Genomic DNA, 27,307 nt, shown 5'->3' with positions numbered 1-27,307 from the left:
GAGGAGCTAGGGGGTAGTTGAGCGGATAAGGGGAGTTGGGATCGCAAGGGTGGAGTTGTAAGGGGTGGTGGTCCTGGAAGCAGAGGAAGGAGCTATGTGAGGATAGAGAGGGAAGGGATTAGAAGTGACGGCCAGAGTTAGGGATGGGTAGGAGGGCGGTTGGAGCCGGTAGTAGGTGGTGAGGGTAAGTTGGTACGCAAAGTTAAACTTTTCCTGAGTTTCCTCGTGGCAGTCTATTTTGATAGAAAGGACATTTCAACAGCCAAATGCTTGCCAAGAAAATCATAAGCCAAGGCCTCCTTATCAAAAGTATGGGTGTCAAACTTTTGATAGATTTTTCTTTCAAAATGCTACATTATGTAGGCGTGGTTGTCCCCTTCTTGAAAAGAAGTATAGATGGCTTAGTCATTTCAACATCCGCTGTGCTGTCCCCGAATAGCAACAAGTCTTTGTTTAGAGTTAAAAGTTTTGTGTTGTTTGAATATAAATTTTTAAATAAAAGTCAAATGTTCAGACGTAAACTTATGAACAAAAATGAATTATTCAAATAAATATTCCAAACAAAAATGAATTATTCAAATATATATTCCGTTCAAACAACTACTTTTTGTTTTATAAGTTTTTGTCCAAATATTCAACTTTTGTACAAAGTACAACATCAAAATCAGTCATATAAAATGAACTAATCCTATAACTGAATGGTCATCTATTATCGTCAGCAAGTATTGTATCATAGCACCAGAAACTATACAACCTTATCACCGAATATGCAAATGGACAGTGGGGGGAACTACTGTATGAAGCCACTCACGGATGGACTCAATTCTAAATTTGTACCATGACAATGCTTCTTCATAAACCCAGTTGTTGAATCCTCTGTACACCTTCTGGGAAGGACTCACTGCTAGAACTTTGAGTTCAACTAGATTGTCAATAAGATACTTGAGGAGCAAAACTTCATGCTGATTACCGTAAAACCCATTTACCTCTAGTTCAGTGAGATGCTTATGAGGGCACACAGGAAGGACTCTTTCAATCTCTTTTGGTTGTGTTGTGATAAAGCTTGGGCAAAACAACTGTAAGAAACCAAAAAAAAAAAAAGAGTTACTCAGCTTATATGTTCTAGCATAAATTTCTAATTATCAATCAGCACATTGCAAACGGAAAAACAAGTATTCAGCGATATGAACAACAATGCACTACAAAACTTGATCTAGTTTGCTTCCATAAAAAGGTTAACATGTACTTACATTTAACTGTAGTTTTTGCAATAAAGGGAAAGCCTTCAGGACATAACTAATCCAGCAGAGTTTGTCTTCATCATCAAATGGAAAAACAGTCAGCACAAATTGCTTGATATTGGTGAATGTAGGCCCAGTTTCCGGAAGATTCAGTATCTGAAATGGAAAGGTTACAAACTTAGCATGCATTATATAAATTATAAAATAAAAACAAAAACAAAAACAAAAAAGAGACTACACAGAAGACTCTGCATAAGTGGCAAGGTTGGATATGCAGAGAGTATGACTCACTGTCAACACTAATCCAATGGCATAGGAATCAGGACTAAACTCACTGTGAACTGGAACTGGAAAACTATTCTATTTAAATACATCATTATAGAACAAGTTTCAGGTGCATGAACAGCTCGCATTGGCACGGATCCTGATCCTATCAATTTCAAATATTCTTAAATTCTTAGCTGAAATACCTTGAGATATTCTAGAACAGTTTTTTTGCTACATTTACCTTCATAGCCAGTATTGAGATAAAATTAAAAGTCTCCAACTGAGGTAGATCGCTCACAAATCTTGTGAGGGCATAAATTCCACCATCCAGTCTGCTCTCTCCAGTGAAATTCAGAAAAGCTTCAGCCAGCCTTGGGACATTTTTGAAGTATAAGCTAATTAAGTGACCAGTATATTCCAACAAAACAAGATCCTTTGCACATAACTCCATTGCCTGCAATCTGATACAGTTTTGTACACTCAAAAGCTTCAGCCGGAGGTTTGAACCAGCAAATTTTAAATTGACAAGATCATTGCACAGATGCAAACTTAATCCTTCAAGAAACAAGCAACTTGATAAGAGATTCTCTAGCTGTTGATCACTGATATTTACTCCTTGCAGTTGAATGGTTCTCAGAGAGGTGAGACTGCTGGAACCTGGAGGAGCACTGAGACTGCATGAGGCCAGTTGCAGATGCTTTACACTACATCTTTTTCCAGCTGCAACAAGAAGCCAGCAAGGGAACTCGTATTTTTCTGATGCAGTAGAAGAGGCATGATCCACCATAAAGCTACATGACTCCGATAAGTCAAGATCAATGTTTTCAACTCCCTTTGTGATTGCACAACTGATCCACTGATCTATGTGAAGAGCAGAATCCTTGCTCAAGTGAAATTGGACAGCAAAAGAGTCCACTTTTGTGCCTTTGCATCGTTGGTGCATAAAGTGATTGACCCACTTTAGAAACTTACACCTCTGCAGTTTTCTATCCAACTCAGATTGACAATTAGATATGCTGTTGGAGTAAACAATGCTCCCAAGTATATTAGCAGAATCAAAATAGAGGTCAGCATGATCAATCCAAATGAGTCGCCATCGTTCTGATAGGACACTAGTTCTCACAGCCTCTTTCAATGGCAGCATGGAAATGATTTTGGAAAGAATCCCATCTGGTAGTTGAATAAGTTGATCCCCCTTTCTCTGCCAATTAAAAAAAAAAAAAGCATCAGAAAACTGCTTCTGCAAGGAAAGTCATATGTTTCAAAACTATAGAATCAAATTCTTCTTCCCAATATGTTACAAAAAGCTTCTTACAGTCAATTTAGCAGCTTTTTGTCGTCGACCCATCATGTTATCCTTCAAAGTTCAGGTACTCATCCTAACCTTGTCTGGGAGAGTTATGTAAAGAGAAACTGAACGGAGAACAACCACCTATGCCACATGAAAGCAGTAGTCAATTAAGGGTGATACTACAGGCATCACTGTGCCAATTCTGTGTGTCTGTACATGGACAGAACACCCAGAATTTTATTTCTTTCATTAATAGTACTAAGTAATTAGAGCTAAATAATTAACATGATTCAAATACTGATGAAGATGCTGTCAAAGAAAAGAAAATTTCCTTAATGACATAGTTTTTTGGTAAAGAAGGATACCAAAAAATGATTATGATTATTTTTACGCTGGAACTTATTAAAAGGTAAAAAATAAAAAGACCACATCCAAATGCGAGGCAGTGAAGGGAAGAAACTCCAGAATGTGCCAAACGTATACATGTGGAAGCTTGCAGGTAGCCCTAGACGATTGTTCAAACATAAAGTCAATCTGATTCTGTATCTAACATTTTTTTTTTTTGATAAATAACCAAACTTTATAAGAAAAGCATCAAGAAGATGCAAAGAATACAAACTAGAAGCCACAAAGGCTCAACAAATCAATAAGTCAAATCCTGCACAGAATCTACAAATGCCAAAACATCGGGATCAACCGAACAAGTCAACCAACTATGCAAAACGACAAGAAGTCAACGTTCCAACCAAGGAACCGAATGAGACACCCCTTGAAAAACACGCCTATTACGTTCCAACCAAACCAACCAAACAATACAATGAGAAGCAAGCAACCACACTTTCCGCCGCCGCCTACCAACACGACCCCCCATCCAACTTTGCAAAACTGCCATAACTGAAACTGGTTGCACCCAGGCCAAACCAAAAGTCGCGACCACAAGCATCCATAGACGATGAGTAACTGGACAATGAACGAGCAAATGGGCCACCGACTCCGCGGCCCCACAACACATGCAGCACCAATTAACCAATATATGGCCACGGAGAATTAGATTATCCAATGTCAAGATACACCCCAACATAGCTGTCCACACAAAAAAGGCCACCTTGGATGGCGAACCTGACACCCAGACACATTTCCACGGAAAAACAACAGCCTCCGCAGGGGCTAGCACAGCATAATACGAAGACACAGAAAACTTCCCCTTAGCCCCAGGACAATTCCACACCAAAGAGTCCTGCCCAGCCCTCCCAACTCGCAACTCATAAAAAACCCAACAACGCCATCAACTGATCCTGCTCCCAATCCTGAATAGCACGGCGCAAGTGCACATTCCAAACAATCGAATCCCCATGGCCACACTTGACATCACCCACCATAACCTCTCTATCAACGGCAAGAGCATAAATTAAAGGGAACCGCACTTCCAATGGAACGTCACCACACCACCTATCCCGCCAAAATCGAATTCTATCTTCCACCCCTACTTGGAGCAAAACCCTCCTCCAAAACTCCTCCCACCCCAACCAAATCCCTTTCCGAAGACCATAGCCATGCGATTGCCCCACCCTCCCTGAACACCACCCTCCCTGCCCCAACCCAAACTTCGCAACCACCACCCTCCTCCAAAGGCAATCCCTCTCCTCCACAAAACGCCACCACCACTTACCCAACAAAGCCACATTAAACAGGACCAACCTCCGAACCCCTAAACCCCCATGAACCTTGGGACTACAAATCCGATCCCAAGCCACCAAATGATAAGAACCCTCCCCCCCATTTCCCCAGAGGAAATCCCTCTGCAACCGCTCAATCCGTGTTGCTACAGACACCGAAATCACATGAACGGACATAAAGTAAGTCGGAATGCTGGACAAGACACTCTTAATCAACGTAAGTCTGCCACCTTTAAATAAATATTGCCTTTTCCAGCCTGCCAAGCGCCGCTCAACACGGGCCACCACCCCATCCCAAACCCCCGTTGCCTTAAAAGATGCCCCTAGAGGTAAACCCAGATATGAAACTGGGAGAGGCGCCACCCTACAGCCCAGAATAGCTGCCAATACTGAAATCCGAGCCACATCTCCCACTGGAATTAGCTCCGAATTTGCCAGATTCACTCGCAGGCCCGACACTGCCTCAAAACACAACAACACACATCTCAAATGACCAATCTGAGTAACATCCGCATCACAAAAAATAAGCGCGTCATCCGCATAAAACAAATGCGAAACCGTCAAAACTACTGGAGCCCGTCCCACCTCAAACCCATGCAACAAACCACCTTGTACTGCTCTAGATAACAAACGCCCCAACGCCTCCATCACCAAAATGAACAGTAACGGAGATAAAGGATCTCCTTGATGTAAACCTCTATACGAAGGAAAGAATCCCGCTGGAGACCCATTAACCAGAACCGACATTCGCACCGTAGATATACAGAATTGAATCCACATCCGCCACCTTTTCCCAAAACCCAATCTGTCTAGCATATACAATAAAAATTTCCAATTGACATTATCATATGCCTTTTCGATATCAAGTTTGCAAATAAGCCCCACTTGGTCCTGGCAAATCCTAGAATCCACACACTCATTCGCCACTAAGACCGCATCTAGAATTTGCCGCCCACCCACAAAAGCATTCTGAGACTCGAAAACCACCCCATCCAACACACTACACAACCAATTAGCCAACACTTTTGCCAACAACTTGTACACACTGCCCAAAAGACTAATAGGGCGAAAATCCCGAATATCCTCCGCCCCACCCTTCTTGGGAATCAAAGCAATAAATGTGGCATTGAGACTACGCTCAAACTCCCCAGTTTGAAAAAAACTGCTCAAACATAGCCATCACATCTGCCTTCACCACCTCCCAACAGTGTTGGAAAAATGCTATCGAAAAGCCATCGGGACCCGGAGCCTTATCACCAGGCATACTCCGTAAAGCTGCAAACACCTCCTCCTCTGCAAAAGGCCGTTCAAGCATGCCGCTATCGGCCTCTGAAATAACATCAAACACAATTCCATCCAAACCTAGCCTCCACACCTCCCCCTCGTCCCGAAATAGATGCTCATAGAAGCCAACTCCGTACCATTCACTCGCAATCTGCCAATCTGATTCACCCGACGATGAGCATTAGCCATACGATGGAAGAATTTGGTATTACGATCCCCGTCCTTCAGCAACAAACATCTAGACTTTTGACGAAAGCTAATCTCCTCCATACGTGCAATTTTGCCAAACTCCTTACGAACCCCATCCCGATGAACCAAATCCGCCGTAGATAAACCCCCCACAGGCTCTATCTGATCCAATTCCTGCATCATAGCTAACACATTGGCCTTCTGAACCTCCAGGTGCCCAAACACCTCCCTATTCCACTGCTTCAAATCAGACTTGAGAAGCTTCAATTTCTGCGCTAAGCGACAACTCGGCAGACCAGACACACGATAACTATCCCACAAACCCTGCACCCGGTCCTTGAAACCCTCCGACAACAGCCACATATTTTCAAACCGAAACGGCGCGGGACCACTCCTGATACCCCTACTATCCAATAAGACTGGCCAATGATCTGAGACTGGACGTTGCAACCGAAGTTGAGTCACTTGAGAGAGATGCTCCTCCCACTCCCCTGTCACCAAAAATCTATCTAGCCGAGACATCGCACCACCCCCAGACCAAGTATAACCGCCCCCCTGCAATGGCAAATCCACCAACTCTAGGTCATTAATGAATGAAGAAAAAGCCCGCATAGAAGCCACCACCCAACTTGCCCCCAGCTTCTCGTCCACACTCCTAACCACATTAAAGTCTCCGCCCACACACCAAGGAACCTCCCATCGAAAAGCAATACACTGTAACTCATCCCAGAAACCAGGCCGCTTCCCTCCACGAACCGGTCCATATACCCCTGTAAAGGCCCAACGGAAATCATCCGCAATACATCGAAATAGACATGATACTGAAAAGCCCCCACCTCTTCCTCCTCCATTTCCACCACCCTCTTATCCCAACAAAGAACTCCCACTCCCCCTGCCACCCCTAGAGCTGGTAAATACGTCCAAGCCACATACCGACCACCCCACAGCTCCCGAACTAACTTCCCCCCCCCCCCCCACACACCCTAACTTGGTCTCCTGGAGACACACCACATCCGCTCTCGCATTTTTTAACACAGATTTTACCAACACCCTTTTCTCTTTATCATTTAACCCACGCACATTCCAAGACAGAATTTTTAACCGTGTTAAAATTTATGTGATATTGATTGTTATTGATTGATTGATATAATGTTGATATCTATTACAATGATTCATGATTCCTATATATAGAAGAGGGTGAGTGTGTAGTAGGTAAGGAGTAGGTGAAGTGGAGGTGGTAGTGGTGTAGTGGGTTAGGTTTAGTGGAGTAGGTGAGGTGGTAGTGGTGTAGTGGGTTAGGTTTAGTGGAGTAGGTTTAAGTGGGTGAAGTAGGTGGAGAGTAGGTTTAGTGGAGTAGGTGAGGTGGTAGTGGTGTAGTGGGTTAGGTTTAGTGGAGTAGGTTTAAGTGGGTGAAGTAGGTGGAGAGTAGGTGGATTTTAACAGCCCCCCGCAAACTCAAGGGGGATAGGAACTAACCAACTTGAGTTTGGAGAGAGTAACAAAACAAGAAAATACATAAAAATAAAAGAGGATAAGAGACACTGTATGGTCGTGTCTTAACGGTGTAGAGGACACTGGATGGCGGTGTCAGACCGATGTAGAAGACAGTTTATGGGGTCATGTCGGACCGTTGTAGCAGACAATGTTGTGACAGTTGTGGTGACAGTTTACGGAGTCTTGCTGGACCCTTGTAGAAACTAACCGGAATCAATGTCGGGACAGTTTACAGAGTCTTGTCGGACCCTTAAAAAATCGCACCCTCAAAAGGTGTGCCCAATCTGTCAAAAAAGGCGTGCCATAAAAAGGCGTGCCCAATCCATAAAAAGGCGTGCCATCAAAAGGCGTGCCAAGTTGTCGGGCGTTAAGAGGCGCGCGATGCGCGTGGCTGCCTCGGCTATAAGACGGAGGCTGAGGCTGAGGCAAAAAAAAACTGCGAGCGATAGTCTGAGAGAGATTTCTGAGAGAGATTCTGTAACACTCTGTTTTCTGAGAGAGAGTTCTGAGAGATAGACTGTGTGACACTCTGTTGCCTAGAAAATGGCTTCATCGTCTTCCCGCGGGCTGCTCACCCTCTTTCCCGACCTTAACGAGTCAACGAGAGAGAGAACTGGTGCGGTGGCACTGGAAACTCAACCAAGCGCCCCGGAGTTTGCTCCGTTGAACTTTCCGATGCGGTCTGTGGAGCAAAGAATGGCAGTGCAGTCGGATGTGGAGGCCAATCAGTATACTTTGAAGGCATGTGTGGAAAGCATGACGGCGGTCACAAACTTGTCGAACCGGCTGCAGAGTAGGACAAATGAGGTGCAGCATTTAAACTCCCAGCTGGCTCTGCTCCAACGCATGTATAAGGATGCGCGAGCAGAGATAAGCGTGCTAAGGGCAGAAAACAAGGAGCTGAAGCGGAAGGCCACCGTGATGTTCCGATTTGGAGGTCCTCCATATGCTGCAGTGGAGGAGTATGGGGGAGTGAACGTGCTCGGTGGCGTGGAAAACACGGAGACAGCACCGTCAAGGGCCGCCCAGGACGGAGGCAAGAAGAAGAGACCGGCGGCAGAGTAGAGAAGAAAAATCCCGCCTGTGGATGTGGTTATTTGGTTTGTTTTGGTTTGGTTTGGTTTTTTTTTTTTTTTTTTTTTTAAGGGAAATATCTTGGGGGCATGTGAAAGGGAAAGAAAAATAAAAAACAGAAGAAAGAAAGAATATTAAGATGCTAGTGCGTAGAGAGTGGTTTTAAAAAATGAGATGATGATGTTTGTTTTAAAAAAGAAGAGGAAAATAAAAAATAAAAAAAAATCAATCACTGCTCAAAGCACGGGGTGAAAGAGTGGGTTGAAATATTAAAATGGTTGGTTGGAAAGTAGAAATAGGAGAGAGAGAATGAGTGGGGGGAGACATGCCCATGTGGGGCAAGAGAAAGAGTGGAATTCGGTGGAAAGAAGAGAGAAATTAGGATTGCTTTGGCTAGTGGTAGGACCCACCAGCACTATTCACTTAAAAAATGTGGAATGGTGAGCATGTGTTTTAAGCTTTAGCTCCAGCAGCATCAATGATCTCTGTCAATGATCACCCCAGAGAGAGAGAGAGCACATGCCGCCAGTAGAAGATGCCTTGTATATTCCATACAAAAGCTTGAGATCAAAATCATACAGGAAAAGCTTCAGCCCAGGTTTGATGCTCATCACAAGCTCCTGCTTGTTGGTTGGGACGCCCATGACAAGATACTGAAAACAGTCGGCCACATCGACGCTCTCCGCGAGCTCGGCCACTGCCTCCAAGACGGCTATGGCGTACACCAGAACATCGCCGAGGGACGGCGCTTCCTTGTCCAAGCCAACGCTCGCGAGCTCGCCGCCGCTCGAGCCGGCTTCTTCGGCCACATCGACGCTCTCCGTCTCGGAATGTGAACGTGACGGTAACGACACTTGAAACTGAGTTAACCCGGGTGAGGATGAGAATGAGTTGGAGCTAGTTTCAGGTTCTGAATTGTGTGGTGGTTCAGTACTCATATTTCTACTGCCAACCCACTCAGTCATTTATTTATGCAGAGAACAAACAAGTGTACTTGTGCAGAGAGAGACGATGAAGATGAGAAACCAAAGAAAGAAGAGTGTCTGGTATGTGTTTGTGGTATGTGTTGAAAAATCTAGCGGATTAGGTTGAGGTCCGGCGGGCGGCTAAGGTGAGGTTGCCGCCCGCCGAGGAAGCGAAAATACTAGGTTCTAAACCTGCTCTGATACCATGTTAATATTTATGTAATATTGATTGTTATTGATTGATTGATATAATGTTGATATCTATTACAATGATTCATGATTCCTATATATAGAAGAGGGTGAGTGTGTAGTAGGTAAGGAGTAGGTGAAGTGGAGGTGGTAGTGGTGTAGTGGGTTAGGTTTAGTGGAGTAGGTGAGGTGGTAGTGGTGTAGTGGGTTAGGTTTAGTGGAGTAGGTTTAAGTGGGTGAAGTAGGTGGAGAGTAGGTTTAGTGGAGTAGGTGAGGTGGTAGTGGTGTAGTGGGTTAGGTTTAGTGGAGTAGGTTTAAGTGGGTGAAGTAGGTGGAGAGTAGGTGGATTTTAACAAACCGCATTGCAACAACAGCTGATTTGCACGACTCTTCCTTGCACCCAGTCCATCCCCACCCTTATGTCGGTCATAATTTATAGAACACTCCAGTTTCCGTAATTCTCGGACACATACGATAATTACCCTTATGTCGTTTATTATGAAACACCCTTATGTCGGGATTTTCGCCCTATTTCGTAACATTACCCTCCAACTCCAATATATAATGTGTTTTCATTTTAACATATTTTTCTTCTTTTATTTTTTTAGGTTGGTAAATTTGCTTTTATCCCAAGGTACATACGAATTTTTAAACACGAAGACAATTTAATTCCATGTCAAAACTTTACCCTCCAAATATATAGTGCATTTTCATTTAAACAGATTCTGAAGGACATTGAGATTATATACAATTAAACGATTTAATGGTATATATTCCTACATATATTAGGTATTGATTTCCTAGATATATTAGGTATTTTCATAGATAGGTCTTTTATATGATACTCTTTCTCATAGTTAGATTTCTAATAAGATACTCTTTCTCAACCTATATATACAAGCTTTCTATTGTATAGGGCATTCATTCAATACAATAGATATTATTTTCTCTCTCTCTCTCTACTACTCTAACATGGTATCAGAGCTAGGTTAAGAACCTAGTAATTTCGCTTCACCAGCGGGCGACAGCCTCGCCTTGGGCACTCGTCGAACCTCAACCTATTCCGCTGTCATGTTTTCCTTTCAGTATCGTTTCGTGGTGATCTCTCCCACTACCCACTCGTTTATTCCTATCCCAAATATCTCTATCATATTTTTTTTTTTTTACTCATAATACATTTTTTTTTTCCCTCCACTCTATATTTTCATCTGCTTCAACCTCAAATTGGTTTCTATCTTCAAACCTATTTGAGTTTGAGGTACTATCATGGTGAACATGGTTATACACCATGCAAACCACCTAGTAGCCTCCTTTGGTGCACAATTCAAGCCGCACTCTCTAGCGCACAACCTAAGCCGCCCCTCTCTGGCGCACCACCAAACCCATCCCTGGCACACCATCCAAGCCACCTCCTGGCGTACTCAATCATCTGTTGCCATCATCGTTCAACGCCACATCATAAATTATGTGTGCGCCATGCTTACTAGTTCAACATCCAGTCTCTACAACGGTCTGGCATGACCCCGTAAACTGTCCCGACATTGATTTTGGTTAGCTCCTACAACGGTCTTGACATGACCCCGTATACAGTCCCGACATTGATTCCGGTTAGCTCCTATATCGGTCCAACATGACCCCTTTAAACTGTCCTGGCATTAGTTCCAACTAGTTCCTACAATAGTTCGACATGACCATAAACTGTCTCTCAGCATTAGTTCCAATCAATTTCTATATCGGTCCGGCACGACCTTAAATTGTCCTGGAATTAGTTTCAGCCAATTCCTACAATGGTCCGACACAACCATAAACTGTCTCCTGGTTTTAGTTCCGGCCTCTAATCGGCTTATTTCCAACAGTTTTATTTCATGTTTTAGTTTCTCTCTCTAAACTCAAGATGTTTATCCTCTTCAAGTTTGAGGAAGATGTCAATGTATATACGGTATATATTCCTATATATATTAAGTATTGATTTCTTAGATATATTAGGTATTGTCATAGCTAGGTCTCCAATAGGATATTTTTTCTCATAATTAGATTTCTAATAGGATAATCTTTCTCAGCCTATATATACAGGTCTTCTATTATATAGGAGGTTCATTCAATATAATACATATTATTTTCTCTCTCTCTACTATTCTAACATGACAAATTATTTACAATGTTTTGACAGAAAGCATAATGTAATGAGAAAACAGAATAAGAAAGGTACCACAGTCATAGTCATGTTCCTAGTTGCTTGATATTAGGAGAAAGGACATAGAAAGAATAATTTATTTTGGCGAATGTGGTGTGCTTTTCTTTATAGAAAATACAAAATTAAAAATAATAATAAAGAAAAAATCCATGACAGAGACGCACTAAAGTGCGATTTTTTACAGATTTCTCAAACCCAAGTATGAAAACCCCAACTGGCTGGGTCAGTCGCTCGTGATTTAAGATATGATGATGTCAGAGAGCTAAAACCCTAGATGTTTGCTGAGCACGCTAAATAAGCGCTTCAGCTGTGGTGTGGTTGAATACCAAAAGAACAAGGAAACGAAAGTATATACTAAAAAAAAATATTTAAGAATTCAATAAGGGGAGGGTGATGACAAAGTAAAGAAGAGTCAGAGAGAGATCCACTTACAAATAGAAGAGCGAATGCAATACTGGAAGTTGTGATTCTGCTATATATATATGTGTGTGTGTGTGTGTATTCAGAGTTCGATTAGTAGGAGATCTGATTGAGATTGACGAGTCTCTACTGTGTTCGTCGAGAGAGAGAGAGAGAGAGAGAGGGAGAGAACAAGGAAAGGGAATATATGCAATGGAAGATTGGGAGATCAATAGTTGTGCTAATGATGAATAAATACTGAACACCTAGGTGTTACAGATTGTCTCCGGTTCACAGAGCGAACTGGACTATACTGGTTGGCCCTAGGCCCTATAATTTAAATTGGTCAGTATATAAGGGTAAAATCAAGTATTTTATTTTTTTAAAAAAATTAAATTAATCAAATATCAATAATCATTTAATTAGAACATATTTTTATTAATAATTTATTTTTAAAATTATATTTATTATTGATAAAAATATGATATGATCACAAAATTATTAATATTCGATTAATATAATATTTTACAAATATAAATTATTTGACAAACTTTATATATTAAACGATTTAGATTATCAAAATTAAATTCATGAATTCCACATACTTAATAATATGCTCTAATCAAATATCAAACTGGAGACATGCCTCCTCCTATTATATTACATGCGTGATGATGCAACTACGTAAATAGATAGACAACCCCGGAAAGCACTTCTACATGTACAAGACTGCTGGACTCCCCCCTGACTCGGATTCGGGATCTGCTGTGACTGTAATGCTCTAGTGGGGAGATTTTTTTAGTTTTTTTTTTTTATAATTCGGTTCATTTTTATTTTAAATTTTATTAATTATATTATTTATATAAAAAATTAAGTTAATTATAAATTCATAATTTTATGATCAGATTCAAATTGTTTTTTGAAAATTATCAAGATTATTTTAACCATTTATTTTTTAAAAACTAAATGTGTTATTGCTATAAAGTTATAGATATTTAATCAATTTAATATTTTGCATGGATAATTTATTTAACGAACTCTATAATATTAGTGATTTGAATCATCTAAAAAGAGTCAGAAAAAAAACTCTACTAAATCATCACAGATCGCTACCATGACTTAGTCACAGCAGATCCCTGGTCCCTCCTCACTCGCAGCTTCTATAGATTTCTACCTCAATCCACGTGTTAAAAAATCAAACTAGCAAAATTAATTTTAGTTTTTATTTTTATTTTTTTATTAAAAAAAAACTCTGTCCAGACCCTTTTTCATATTTTTTTGCTTCCTAATTTGATACGTGCGGACAGAATCGTTGATCAAGGGATTCATGTAATTATATTTTTAGGATAGTAAAAATATCATAAATTTAGGATTCGAATCGATAGAATAATTATAATCTTTTTGTTGTAATTGTCACAACCCAAACCCGCCCCTATAAGTTTAGCGTCGTAACTGGCCAGTAATCCGTGATTATCGAAGGCCTGTTTAACAATACTGACAATAATACCATATAATAGGGCTGGCAAAAGCCAATCAATAACAACATATATCGTCTAATGAGTTGTGAGGACTTGAATTGAGATACACTTTCGTGTACATAGCCATATTCATAACCATTTATGCCCATAAGCATATATATACAAGACAAAACATAAGTTAGGGAATCAATCCCATTATCTGGAATAGTATTGATATTAGTCTTAAAACATTCTTTTCATTTAACAAACTCAAAAGGGTGAAGTCAAGCCAGCCAAAAACACCTTGACACATGCTAGTTCGAAACCTCACAATGAGGAACAATAGTTGGCTTGACAAAACAAGGGTTCGGGTCGACATCTCTAGCTTTGATCTGGTGCCTGGCCACCTACATATATATAATAAACTGTGAATAACAAATGTATAAAGAGGTTAAGAGTGATGTACTCTATAGTCTTTGAAACAATCAATTAGCATTAGAACACTTCAATCACTATCATTTGTCAATCATCGTTCAATTCAATCGATTTAATCAATCTTATTCTTATGGGTTATACGTGGTACATCCAATAGCAACAATACACTAGGTCTTAAAAGACCGAACAATCAATTGATGGCCATCAAACAATAACACTAGCTCCAAGATTTGGAACTGACAAAAATCTCTATAACAATAGCAATATCAATAACAATAATGATAACACTACGCTATGGATGTCACGAATACAATTCAAAAGAGGATCATCATTCAATCGATAGAAAGTAATCGTTCAAAAACAATATAATTTATCATTCAGAAAATAAATACAATTTGAACATATCTTGACATCATTGTTACTCACAGTGGGCTCCTCAGTACATGTACTAATGGTTTGGCATCCGACCTAAACAAATAAAGTCAAGCACCACACAATTACAATTACACTCTACACTCGAGTTAATTCGGTTACTTGTTTGTCTTTCGGTTTCTCTCATTTGATTCTAATTTTTCTTTCGGTTATTCATATTTATTTTTCTCCATATCAAACCCAATTTCAAACCCACAAATTTTAAAACATGAATTAAACTTTCAAAACTCTTGAAAAATTCATGATGCATGTACAATTGAAATTCTAATTTAATTTTTACAATTTGAATTTAATTCAATTCCTTCACCCTTTTACTAATTTCTTTGAGATTACATGAAATTGATTCTTAATTCTTTTCTATTTTCCTTTAAATCATGAAATTTGAGTTATGAAACTTGCATGTATGAAATTAAGATCAAAACTAAATAATTTTAATTAGAATAGCTCTAATTTGGATTATTCTTAATTTTCTTCACATCAAAGTCAAATTCAAATCCATAAACCTTTTAAACGTGAATTAAAATCTCAAAACCTTGAAATCCTATGATGCATGTTTAATTAGAGTATTAAACTTGTAGAATTTGCCCATGCATGTAACAATGAGGCTTAATTTTATCCAAGACTATATCATCAAATCCAAAATAATTAATTTCCATAACCATGAACCTATTTTAATTACTTCATCTTTGTTTTCTAATTTCTTCCAAATTATGTGAAATTGAACCCAAACTCATCTTTAATTCAAGCGTAATACAAGGATTTTGCAAAATTCAAGCTTGAAGTCCTTACCTTTAATCTTCAATTTGATAAACTTTTTGATGATCTTCCATTTTTCCTTCTTGTTCTTCTTCATTTCTTTAACCTTAGCCTTTCTTCCAAATTTTCCATCAAAATTCCTCCAGCAAGAAGGTGAGCTCTCACTAGTGGGCTCCCCTTAGCTAATAAGTTGGGCCCATCCTCCACTGCTCCAAGTGCCTATCCTACCCAAATTCTGGATGTCTGTTTATCCAAGGCCCTCCAACATCTGACTTTGAAAAGGAAATCTCTCGAGGAAGTTGACCCCCCCACTCGTTACCCAAAGCTCCTGAAATTGGAGGAAGCTGACCATGGCCCTAAGTTGATCACCAACACTCCTCCTCTTTATTCCAAGGCACCAGGTAAACGCAAATATTCACGCAGAAATGCTAAACCTTCGACCACTCCTACTACCAGCTTTAATTTGGTTGATGTCCTAATTCGGCAGTCTGAGGACCCTACGGTAGCTGAGAGTATTTGCCCAGTAACTGTAAGCCCTTTGCCTGATACTGATGATGAGCTTGCCTCCCAAGCTCCCAGTACTTACCCAGATGAGGATATTAGTTTTGTTCCCAGGGTGGCCCAAAGCAGCCACACACGCTATGTTGATTTTGAGCTGGAATTGTCAAGGGATGGGACGACCCCTGACAATCCAGATCCTCCGAGGGTTAAGCCATACCCATCGTCCTGCAATAATCTTCTTAATGGAGACCAAAAATAAACAACCCAAGCTAGAAAGACTTAGAAGAAGCTTAGATTTTCCTCACGCTAGCTATGTGGATCCAGTGGGAGCTTTTGGGGAATTGGCACTGTGGTGGAGGGATGAAGTGCATTTACAAGTCTGCTACAAGTCTGCAAATCTCTTCAAATGTTTTGTTACTCTGGGAACAGTTCCTAATGGATGGATGGCCACCTTTGTCTATGCCCCACCTAGGTGGCCTGATAGGAAATTTTTTTGGCAACACCTCAAATCATTTGCTGCTGAGAATTGTTACCCTTGGGTCTGTTTAGGGGATTTCAATGAAGTTGGATGCATGAGTGAAAAGTAAGAAGCAGTGGGATGCAGTCTCTCTCGAGTCTGGCACTTTCAGGATTTGATTTCTGATTGTGAGCTTATGGACCTAGAATTTAAGGGTCACCCGTATACCTGGACAAACAATCAAACGGGTAGTCACAATGTTCGAGAAAGGCTAGACAGAGCCTTAGCTTCGGTAGATTGGAGGCAAAAATTTCCTTATGCACAGGTTTTTCATGAAGTCTTAATTGGCTCCGACCATTGTCCCCTAATCCTGCAGTGTCATGTTCCTCCCAAAAAAATACCACGCTTGTTCAAATTTGGGTCTATGTGGACCACCAGTTTGCGTTGTGTTGAAGTTATCAAGTCTAACTGGTTGCATTCTACAGTGGGTTCCTCTATGTACAACTTAGTCCACAAACTCAAATAATGTCAACGTGGTCCTTCTTCTTGGAGTAAAATTGAGTTTGGGGATAATCGTATCAAGCTTGCAACCCTTAAAGCTAAACTCTTGGAACTCCAAATGTTTCCTTTTTCAGATGCTAATTCGAGCCTTATCAAATCTTTGCAAGTTGACATTGAAGAGGTTTTACTGAGAGAAGAGATGTTCCACCACCAATGGTCAAGGGTTAATTGGTTGACTTATGGGGACAAAAACTCTGCTTTCTTCCATGCTACGGTTACCCAGCGCAGGCAAAGGAATCAGTTGGTTAAACTCCAAACAGCAACTGGGGACTGGCTAGAATCAGATGAGACTATCAATGGGCATTTACAAGACTACTTCCAAAATCTCTATCTAGCTTTACCTAGGAGGGATTTGAGTGACGCCCTGGAGGTGGTTCATAATGCAGTTACTGAGGATATGAATAGAACCCTCACTCGAACAGCGACTGATGATGAGATTAAGGTGGCAACTTCCCAGCTTGGGGCTTTAAAAGCCCCTGGACCTGATGGTTTTTCTGGGATCTTCTATCATAAGCATTGGGACGTGGTAGGGACTGATGTTTGTGCAGCAGTTAAGGGCTTCGTCAATGGAGGGTTTGTGCTTCGCGAATTGAATCATACCAATCTAGTTCTCATTCCCAAAGTTGCTGCCCCAGAACAACTCACACAATACTGGTCCATAAGTTTGTGTAACTTTTCCATGAAAATCATCACCAAAGTGCTGGCTAACCGTTTGAAAGGTGTTCTCCGCAGTCTTGTCACACCTAATCAATTGGCATTTGTGTCGGGATGACTGATCCAGGACAATATTTTAGTGGCCCACGAAGCTTTCTACTACCTCAAACATAAGCGGAGAGGGAGAATGGTGGATATTGCATTGAAACTTGACTTTAACAAGGCTTACGACAGAATCCAGTGGGACTTCCTGGAAGCAGTCCTTCATAAATTGGGGTTCGATAGGCGTTGGATTCAGTGCAATTCTCAATTTTTGCAAATGGGGCACAACGAGCATCTATCTCTCCCTCATGTGGTCTCCGCCAAGGCGACCCTCTCTCCCCATACCTTTTTCTTCTTGTGGCTGATGTCTTGTCTAAATTACCACTTCGGAGCCTCCATAGGAGAGATATCTTAGGCCTTAGAATGAGGAGAATTTGCCCCACTTTATCGCATTTGTTCTTCGCTGATGATGCTATTCTTTTTCTTCAGGGTGCACCACGGGAATGCCAATCTTTACTGAATATTCTGAGAATTTACAGTGAGGCATCGGGACAAGTCTTGAATTTCGATAAATCTGGTATCATTTTTTCGGCAAATGCTAGCATGGTTGAGAAAGGGGCTATTTGTTCGTCTTTGGGGATTTCTCAGGTGGACCCAAATGCCAAGTACTTAGGTCTACCTTCTCTTTGGGGCAGATCCAAGGTCGACACGTTTGGGTTCTTGATTAAGAGGGTGATATCCAAGCTGCAAGGGTGGAAAAGCAAGCTTCTCTCCTCTGCCGGGCGTGAAACTTTGATAAAGGCTGTAGCACAGGCTATCCCTTCATATGCCATGGCCTGTTTCCTTTTCCCTAAATGCTTCTGTAACAAGTTGAATGCCTACATTCGAAATTTTTGGTAGAAGGGGGACCTAGACAGTAGAGGCATTCATTGGGCTCCATGGGACTCCATGATAACTTCAAAAGCTGCTGGGGGTATGGGTTTTTGGGATTTTCAGGCGTTTAACCATGCTATGCTGGCTCGCCAAGGCTGGAGAATGCTTCAGAACCCCTCCTCCTACTAGGCCAGAACTTTCAAAAGTTTATATTTTCCTCACTCTAGTTTCATGACAGCTCCTAGAGGATCTCGGCCTTTTTGGGCATGTAATAGCTTGTTAAAAGGCAAAGACTTACTTCAGAGGGGCATTAGATGGTAGATCCATAATGGGCAATCTGTTAACTTTTGGGAGGATAAGTGGATTCCATCGGCTCCTCAATTCAAGGTTTCAACTGTCAAACCAACCAGTACATCTATCCATGTTGTGGTAGATGCTATTGACCAAACTCGAAAGTGTTGGAGCATGGAGGTTCTAAAGCAGATCATATCCCCGGAGGAACAACAGGCTGTTAGTGTCATCCCTATTTCCATGGAAAACACACAGGTTGTGGTGGTATGGCATCCCTCTAAATCGGGTATTTTCTCCGTCAAATAGGGGTATGTTTTGGCTCGTGCCTTACAGGAAGAACAACAACCGACCCGCCCTTCCACCTCCTTCCAGATCCCCCATGACTTTTTGGAAACACATATGGCACCTCAATGTACCACCCAAGCTTAAACACTTTTGGTGGAAAGCTTGCAAGAATTTGTTAGCTACCAAGGCCAACCTCTTCAAACGCAAATGTTCTACTTCTGGGTTGTGCCCAATCTGTTGTTTAGCTCTAGAAACAGTGGAGCATTTGTTTTTTGACTGTCCTTGGACCCAAGTGGTATAGTTTGGGAGCCAACTCAACTTGCATTTTGAAAGGGGTATGGTCAGCCATTTAGCAGTTTCGATGACTCAACAGTTGGAGCTCTTACAGTCCCGACTGTAGACGTCCCCGAACGTCCCGGGAGGGAGATCCTGTTTTGTTCATATGGGCTCACTACAGTTCGGACTCAAAAGTCACGGTCCTGTATCTAATCTCGCAGAGTGCAATGCAAGACCGATGAATCATCAAAGAGTCCAAATCTGGCAAATCGTTTTTGAAAACAGATTTTTTTTGAAAGAAGTGCCAAACATAGACTGCTTTGCCAGATACAGAGTCGCCACCTAAATATTTTATTTTGGGAAATTTAGGAAACCATGACTCGTTGCCTAAGGCTACGTGTCCGTCATCACCAAAGTTGCCTCGGCTTGGGAACTTGGGTACGATTGGGGAAGGTCACTTCGTGAGCACCCCCGCTCGCCCGATCAAAGATCGGCCTCTACTAACCATGATATCTAGTTTTGAAAACGTTATGCATTCTTATTCCGGTTATTAGCCTAGATTTACTACGTGATGCGCACAACATACAAGTATAGACCGGATCGCCTGAATTGGAATAAAAATCTTATGTTTTTTTATTTTTGAAAGCGGTTTGCTACTCGCAAGTAGGTTTAAAATGCAGATTTTGCCACCCTCGGATGGGCTTAGAAAACATGATTTTGCCACTATCTAGTGGGCTTAAAACTCACAATTGATGAATTGTTCCAATCCAAATAACCCAACCTCCACCCACGGGCATTCAGGCAGATATATCTCATAAGCAGTTAGCCTCATGATGAGCATGCTATCATGGCAGTCACTCACACGCATGCAAGGATGCTAAAGCATAAGTACTTACCGAGTACTCCAAGCCAAAACAGAAGCTATGTTAGAAATACATGCATGATCCTAACTATACAGAAATGCCTAATGCAACACATACAAAAATGCAACTACAATAGGCTCGGCTATTCTAAAATGACATGTGAAATGCTACAGCTAACAAGTATTCAACTCGGAATTGAGATACAAATGCAGTTAGTATGATGCGCTGAGCTCGATGCATGCAAAACAAATGAATGATGCAAACATGCAAGCATAAGTATGCTAATTGAAACATGCCCTAATCTAACCATCATAAGCTGGTAAATAAAAGGGAGAAAGACGTGGGGTTAGAAGACATACATCACACGCACGCACACTTATTATAATTGTGCCCTCGCTCGGAGGGTCCGAAAGAATAATACAGTCCGAATAATTAATTAAATATTACAAAACCCTAATTAACAAATTAACTAGGAAAGCGGATAAACTAGCATGCAAGCTTATGGACCGCCTCAGCTCTGTTCCGAATAATGGAAGATGCATGCTTGAGTTGCCTGGCGCGGAAATCCATTGCGATGCTCCGATTCGCCTCTGTTTGCAATTAATCCTGGAATGCTATGCAAGGCTCTGGAAGGCTGCTGATTTTTGATTTGCTGCAACAGAGAGCAAGAAAGGGGCACAACAAAGTATTTCCACATATGTATGCATGACTACTCTTAAGGGAGTGTAGTCCGCGATCCTTGTGCCACCAATCACGCATCTCGATGCATGATGGCCGAGGAGTCGAATTGCACGACTCGATGTGAAATGAATGCACATATAAACACAACAAGACCTAAACTCCATCATGGGTAATCCGGAGTGTCGGCAACCGGGAATTGAGACACGTTCCGTCACTCGGAGTACGAAACGTTCCTCGTTTCCCGTGCTTGGGCTAACTCCTATCCCAAACACAATGCCAATGAGATGGCATACACAATGTGACTAACACACAACCTAGCATACGCAATGCTATGAAATGGCATATACAATGCTCGATATAACATGGCATGCACAATGCTCTAACATGCAGCCTAGCATACGTGAAGGCTATGGACTAAAATGGCATACACAATGCATGATGGACTTACACCAACATGAGTGGACCTCAGCCACACTCACATCAGTGGCCATATGATGGAAATGAGACAACCGAAACACATGCAAACATGTACGATGCAAGGGATCGATCCTAAGGCATTGAATGTCACTCTACCAAAGCATGGAAAATGATGCAATATGGCATACAAACACACAAATTCTAGCTCTGAAACATGATACAAAATGGTCCCGAAACATGCAAACATGGCATACAATGCAAGCTAGGGGGCCCGGGTACCGAAACTAGTGAAGTGCGTTACTCTAGAGGTACCCAAAACAATGCACTAATGGAAAAATCAACCCCAAATAGACCCTAGGCAGGTCTGAAACAGTGGGGAAATGGCCTAAAATGATGGATCGGAATGCAACGAAATGGAACTCATTCAATGGTCGGTAAATGAGGTATACAAGCCCGACTCTCAAACACATTTAAAGAGATGAAAACATGGCAACATGGCATTCGTATAAGCTCTGAAATTTGATGAATAATAGGCTCAAAACATGAACACACCTCAGTATAAGCATGGAATGGATCTCAAAAACTCAAAGCTAAGCATGGGTATTGAACTACAAGTATGCAAAACAAACATCATTCAATCATGAGACCTAAAAACAGAGCTAGGGAAGTCCAAAATAAGCACAATATTAGTTTATGACATGGCCAAAAAGTGCTAAAATCAAGGGCCCACAAAGCATGCAAAGAAAGCTAGTGAACCATGAGTTGTTCTACAACTATATGAAGCATATGAAAGCTCATTAAACCAGCCAAAAACAGATGTATTCCTTGCCAAAATATGCCCAAATAATCACTGAAACTCAGTCAATGCATGCAAAAATGATGAGCTTCTTTGGAAGGCCATGCAAGGGGTTACTCTACACCTATATGATGGACACATAAAAGGTCAAAATCACCTCTAGAAATGAGTTATGAAAACCTTAAAACCCACCAAAAAGAGCCTAAAATTGGTCTAGGAAGCATGCAATGAAAGGTCCCTTTGAAAGGCCTTGAATGGGATTGTTCTACACATACATCATAGACATAAAATATGGCCAAAGGGGCTCCGGACAGAGCTCAGGAAGACCTTGAAACTCACCAAATTAGGCCCAAAAAGTGACTTTACAACATGCAAGATGGAGCCCCTTTGGAAGGCCAACAATGCTAGTAAAGAACAAGGGGTGAGAGGGTCACCCCTCTCTGATTTTGAAGCTCAAAAGCACATCTAAGCCACTGAAAATCCACTAGATTTCAGTGGCTAAAAGGCCAAACCAAGGCCAATGCAAATGCTCAAATACAAGGCTCAAAACATGAGGAAATGAAGCATGGAAGGGGAAAGATGACCCCAAACAGAAAAGAGTCCTTAAACAAACATGTTTAGAAGATCAAAAAAAGACTTTTTCTAGTTTAAGTCAAAATTCAAAAATACTTGCAAATAAGGCTAAACTATGGAGCAAAATAATGCAAAAATGGGAAAAATAGGAGCTTACCCTTGTAGACCCGACCCTCAGCAACTTCTGGGCCAAGAATGTGACTCCTCAAGCTCTGCAAATGACCTCCAAGATGCTTGAATGGATGGTGGAGGTGGTAGGCTATGAGGTGTAGTGTAAAATGACCAAGAACAAGGGTGTCTTGAGCTTGGATGAGAGAGATATGGAGAGTTGTATGTATATTCCTCAGTTGGTTTTTTCTAACCCTTGCAAATGGAAGAGTAGGCCTCCCTTTATAGAGAAGAGAGGCCAAAGCTTTTCTAAGAAGCTTCAAACCAAGCTCAAAGATCCTCCATACACGTGTATGGAGGATCACTTCTGAGGCTTCCAGCTGGTACAGCTGGCTTACACTCAAAGAGACCAAAAAGCAGGAAGTAGGTCGACCAGTTAAGGTGGTCGGCCAGCCACTCCCCCTGGTCGGTCGACCAGGGGTCAAAAGGTTCATGGAGAAATGCTGGCCGGCCACCCCAGAAAGGTGGTCTCCTAGATGAGTGCAACACAGCTGTATGGTGGAAAACTAGAAAATGTGACCCAGGAGAGAGAAAAATCAACTTCTTAGCAAGGTTCAAAAGGGTCAAGAAGAATTACTGGTCGGCCTACCCATATTGGTGGCCTCCCAGATGAGCACAACACAATGGTGGTATGAAAAACCAGAAATTATGGCTCAAAAGTGAGAAAAACTAGCTTTTTGTCAGAAAAATCGGCTTTTGGAGAGAGAAAAAAAGAAAACTAGTTTCCAAAGGGAAAAGGTGGCCTCCCACCATACTACCACCTCCCTAGCAATGAAAATAGGGTCCCTACCAAAAATGGACCAAGACGGATGCAAAACAAAGGTTCGGGGGCCAAAACGCGCAGTCCGGGGCCCTGAAAACAAGCTGTTAGTTACCGGAAGTGGCGTATGACCACGAAGGTGGTCTCTTGGGCCACAGTGTCCCTCAAAAGAGGGAAAACAAAGTGTGTGCCAAAAATCGGAGCAAATGGAGGTAGTTAAGCGGTCCCGAACCGAGGCACACGGCCAACGCTCCAAAAACCGGAAACTGGGCTCCAAACGGGAAAAAATGGCCTACGACCACGAAACGTAGCCTACGGTCACTGAGAGATGGTCTACGAGACCTCTCCCTCCCTTTGGGAAGAGAAAACAGAGAAAACAGGACCTGGTTCACAAACCGAGACAAAGCACAAAAGAGGCTCAAAGTCCGGAGGTAAGGCTCGCAACCAAGACTCTGAAACCTCAAAACGAGCACAATATGTAACATCACCGAGCGCTCAATTGGTGATGTCTGAGTCTTAAGGTCGGTTAAAAATGGGGTGTCTACACCGACCCAATTGGAGGCTTTTTTTAAGTCAGTTCATCATGACTGCTTGGCAAATCTGGAAGACTCGGAATGATTTCATTTTCAATCATATCCCAGTTAATCCAGTGGAAACTATTGCTCGTGCTGCCATTGCTTGGACGGAATATGTCCAATTTCTACGGAGCAGCTCACCTGCACAAACTGGTTCCTCTATCCTCCAACCCAGGCCTAACCACTGGCACCCTCCTCCTCCTGGCTTTTTGAAAGCCAACTGTGATGCGGCCTTCTGCAAACAGTCCACCAGCACATCCTTAGCTGTAGTCTTTCGTGATTCCGCAGGGCAAGTTATTGATGGCCACACTATCCACATCCATACTGCTTCAGCCTTCCAAGCTGAGGCCCAAGCCATTTGGTTGGCTTGCATCATGGCCAAGCTGTTCAACTGGAGGAATATGATCGTTGAGAATGACAACTTGCTAGCTATCAAACTCCGTGTTTCTGAAAATGTGCCCCCTTGGGATAGCTTAGCAGTTTTCTCTGATATTAGATGTATTTCTCAGGTTTTGCCACTGTCTTTTTGCTGGGCAAAGCGAACCTCTAATCGTGTTGCCCACTGGGTAGCCTATGCAAGTGCCTTGTCATTACTGCCTGTTAACTGGGTAGCTATACCCCCCAGGAATTGAGTTGTTTGGCTCACTTGGATGTCTCTCCTACTACATCTTAATATATATATATATTCATTTTCTACTCAAAAAAAAAAAGATGAAGGTGCGCTCTCTCTCTCTCTCTCTCTCACACACACACAGTTTTCTCTCTCTGTCACTCGGCTATTCTTGTTCTAGCCAAAAACAAAAGCATAAATGATGCCCATTTCTTTATTCTACTTTCTTTTCCTTTTATTTTTATTCTTCTTTTTATATATATATATCTATATAATAAGGCAAGAGATTTTTTGAAAATATCTTAAAATGTATGTGAGATACATTTTAAATCAAGGGTTTAGATCCATTCTAATAAATATCAATGGTTGAGATGTGTTTGATTCCCACCCAAATGCTCATCTCTCTCTCACTCCCACGTCTGCCCAAACAGACGCCTCACTTTACACATTCTTTCTCTACACATCTGGCCCTCTCTGCACGTTCTCTCTCTACACGTTCCCTCATCGCCGCCATTGAAGGGGAAGATCGAAATTGGCTCATCGACACCTACCCTCCTCGCACTCGCACCTGCTCCCTGCAAATGATTTCTTTGAGCCCCACAATTCATTCTCCCAATCCCAATCAGACGGCTGAAGATGACGATCAACCCATTTCCCGGCGAATCCAACGGCTGTCCTTGCACCTAAACCCACCGCCGATTCATCCTGACCGTCAAGTGACCGGCGCCCTCGAGCTGCAATCGTGCGCGAGCAGGACGAAGCTGAGCGTGAGCGCCCAACAGGGACATACAAGAAAGGGTTTTTGAGTACTTCAATTCTAGGCCCGATCTTCAGACTCCGGTTGAGATCTCCAAGGACGATCATCGAGAGCTGTGTATGAGGCAGCTTCTGGGTCTGGTCAGAGAAGCTAGGATTAGGCCTTTTAGGTACGTTGCTGATGACCCTTCCAAGTATTTCGCCATTGCTGAGGCTGTTGGCAGTGTTGACATGTCGCTCGGTATCAAGATGGGGGTTCAGTACAGGTATTTTCTTTTTGGGTTTTTGGTTTTCAAATTTGAATTTTGTGTTTTGTACTTCTATGTGGTATTGGGTTTAAGACTCTCTGATTTCATCTTTTGGGGATTATATTATATTATTGCTGTATTGGATTTTGAGTCGAATGGAAATTGGGTTGTGTGTTTATTGAAATTATTGTTCAGGCAATTTGCTCATTTGGTTGCCTCGGGAATACATATTTGGCCTCTTGGTTGTGGATTAATTATGCTTATTTGATTTTAAAAAATTGTATCTTTAGTAGTCATATTATACATTGATTTTGAAATATTGCAATCAAGGGTGTAGAATGGATATAGAGAGTGTATATAATGGATATATATCTATATATATATAGAATGGATGTATATAGATAGAATGGATGTATTATATATATTTTAGAATGGATGTATTATAGAATGGATATATATCTATATGTATATAGAATGGATGTATTATATATAGAATGGATGTATATATATTTAACTATATATATAATACATCCATTATATATTGATCGTTGATTACTATCTATTATATATATTTTTATAGCAATGGATGTATATATAATGGATAGCAATTGTCCATTCTATATATATATATACATCCATTTTTATTTTAGCAATTGATTAGCTTTTGTGTCTCACTGTAATTTGTTCCTCATATATTTAGCTGTCTATCCTGAAAGAGATCTTACCCTTTTCCTCTGGTTGCTAACAAACAAATGCAGGGGTTTAGAAAAAAAAAGTTTGATATATCTTACTCTTCTTTTAAAATTTTGTTTAGCATTTCTTGAATCTACAATTGAAATTTAGTTGCTTGCTTGCTGCTTCTACAGAGAGAACCCTTCATTATTTTTTTTCCCTATCTAATTTGATTCTAAATTTGAGTTAAAAGCTTCATTTGATATGAAATATTCCAATCCTTTTATCAAATTTTTATTAAAATATTTTTAGAAGTTCCACCCTTATCCCAAATTTCTTTTTTCATCAAATTTGATGGAAAAAAAATCACCTCCAATGCTTCATTTTTTAAATTTTCATTAACTTCTAATTTGATGAAGGATTTGATGAATTCCTAATTTGATAAAAATATATATATATCATCTTTGATGAATGGATTGGATGAATGGATTGGAGATGAATTTTGAGCATGTTTTTTTTTTCATCTTCATACATCTTCATATATCTTCATATACAATACATCTTCATATATCTTCATATATAATACATCTTCATACATCTTCATATACATCTTCGTAAAGGATTGAAGATGTATATATATAATACATCCATTACTGATTTGTGATGTGTTTCAAGGTGTGAGTGGCAATTTGGCTAAAATCTTCATATCAGTGGAGCTTCATTCTCAGTTAATGGAGTTGTTTTCAATTTTTAATAACTCAGGAGTTGTCTTGGTTCTTCATTCTCAGTTCTGCTAATTTTTGCTGATGTTGTGTGCTGTTTTGCTGGGATTTTTGCTCTGGTTTTGGGGTTTTTTTTTACTCTGTTCTGTTTGATTATGCTGCTGCTGGTGTGGTGGTTTTGAG

At 41.1% G+C, this 27,307-nt stretch overlaps 4 protein-coding genes across 6 annotated transcripts in view; 3 read left to right on the top strand and 1 right to left on the bottom strand.

Moving 5' to 3' along the window:
* Positions 1 to 554: 554 nt before the first annotated feature.
* On the bottom strand, positions 555 to 12,611 carry LOC114320912 (F-box/LRR-repeat protein At3g26922). Its single transcript, XM_028267999.2, has 5 exons — positions 12,297 to 12,611; positions 2,824 to 2,940; positions 1,750 to 2,709; positions 1,251 to 1,397; positions 555 to 1,076 (listed from the first exon to the last, which is right to left on the bottom strand). Exons 2-5 carry the CDS (start codon positions 2,857 to 2,859, stop codon positions 759 to 761), a joined length of 1,461 nt encoding a protein of 486 aa, XP_028123800.2. The 5' UTR covers positions 2,860 to 2,940; positions 12,297 to 12,611; the 3' UTR covers positions 555 to 758.
* Positions 12,612 to 17,703: 5,092 nt separating this feature from the next.
* LOC145794924 (uncharacterized) lies at positions 17,704 to 18,458 on the top strand. Its single transcript, XM_082877256.1, has 2 exons — positions 17,704 to 17,871; positions 18,048 to 18,458. Exons 1-2 carry the CDS (start codon positions 17,704 to 17,706, stop codon positions 18,456 to 18,458), a joined length of 579 nt encoding a protein of 192 aa, XP_082733382.1.
* Positions 18,459 to 24,124: 5,666 nt separating this feature from the next.
* Positions 24,125 to 24,748, top strand: LOC145794923 (uncharacterized). The gene has a single exon (XM_082877255.1). The coding sequence runs from the start codon at positions 24,125 to 24,127 to the stop codon at positions 24,746 to 24,748; it is 624 nt and encodes a 207-aa protein (XP_082733381.1).
* A 396-nt stretch (positions 24,749 to 25,144) lies between these two features.
* Positions 25,145 to 27,307, top strand: part of LOC114292546 (uncharacterized) — a 40,703-nt gene continuing 38,540 nt past the window's right edge. For all 3 annotated transcript variants that reach the window (XR_014334879.1, XR_014334877.1, XM_082877262.1), the window contains exon 1: positions 25,145 to 25,748. Coding sequence is in view for 1 of the 3 variants with exons in the window: in XM_082877262.1 (XP_082733388.1) it covers positions 25,603 to 25,748 (146 nt within the window). In the remaining 2 variants the exon portion in view is untranslated. The remainder of the gene's footprint in view (positions 25,749 to 27,307) is intronic.

This window comes from Camellia sinensis, chromosome 7 (genome assembly GCF_055761805.1).
Source record: "Camellia sinensis isolate YWXY chromosome 7, ASM5576180v1, whole genome shotgun sequence".
Taxonomy (NCBI): Eukaryota; Viridiplantae; Streptophyta; class Magnoliopsida; order Ericales; family Theaceae; genus Camellia; species Camellia sinensis.
This window is presented reverse-complemented; position numbering and strand designations above follow the sequence as displayed.

What these genes read in the sequence shown, in the direction of transcription:
- LOC114320912 (XM_028267999.2), bottom strand. Translation starts at nt 2,859, where the DNA reads ATGATGGGTCGACGACAAAAAGCTGCTAAATTGACT. An exon ending in AAAAAGCTGCTAAATTGACT is followed by an intron (nt 2,710 to 2,823) that starts GTAAGAAGCTTT and finishes TTTAATTGGCAG; the next exon opens with AGAAAGGGGGATCAACTTAT. An exon ending in TGCAAAAACTACAGTTAAAT is followed by an intron (nt 1,077 to 1,250) that starts GTAAGTACATGT and finishes GGTTTCTTACAG; the next exon opens with TTGTTTTGCCCAAGCTTTAT.
- LOC145794924 (XM_082877256.1), top strand. Translation starts at nt 17,704, where the DNA reads ATGGTGGATATTGCATTGAAACTTGACTTTAACAAGGCTTACGACAGA. An exon ending in ATCTATCTCTCCCTCATGTG is followed by an intron (nt 17,872 to 18,047) that starts GTCTCCGCCAAG and finishes CTTTTTCTTCAG; the next exon opens with GGTGCACCACGGGAATGCCA.
- LOC145794923 (XM_082877255.1), top strand. Translation starts at nt 24,125, where the DNA reads ATGACTGCTTGGCAAATCTGGAAGACTCGGAATGATTTCATTTTCAAT.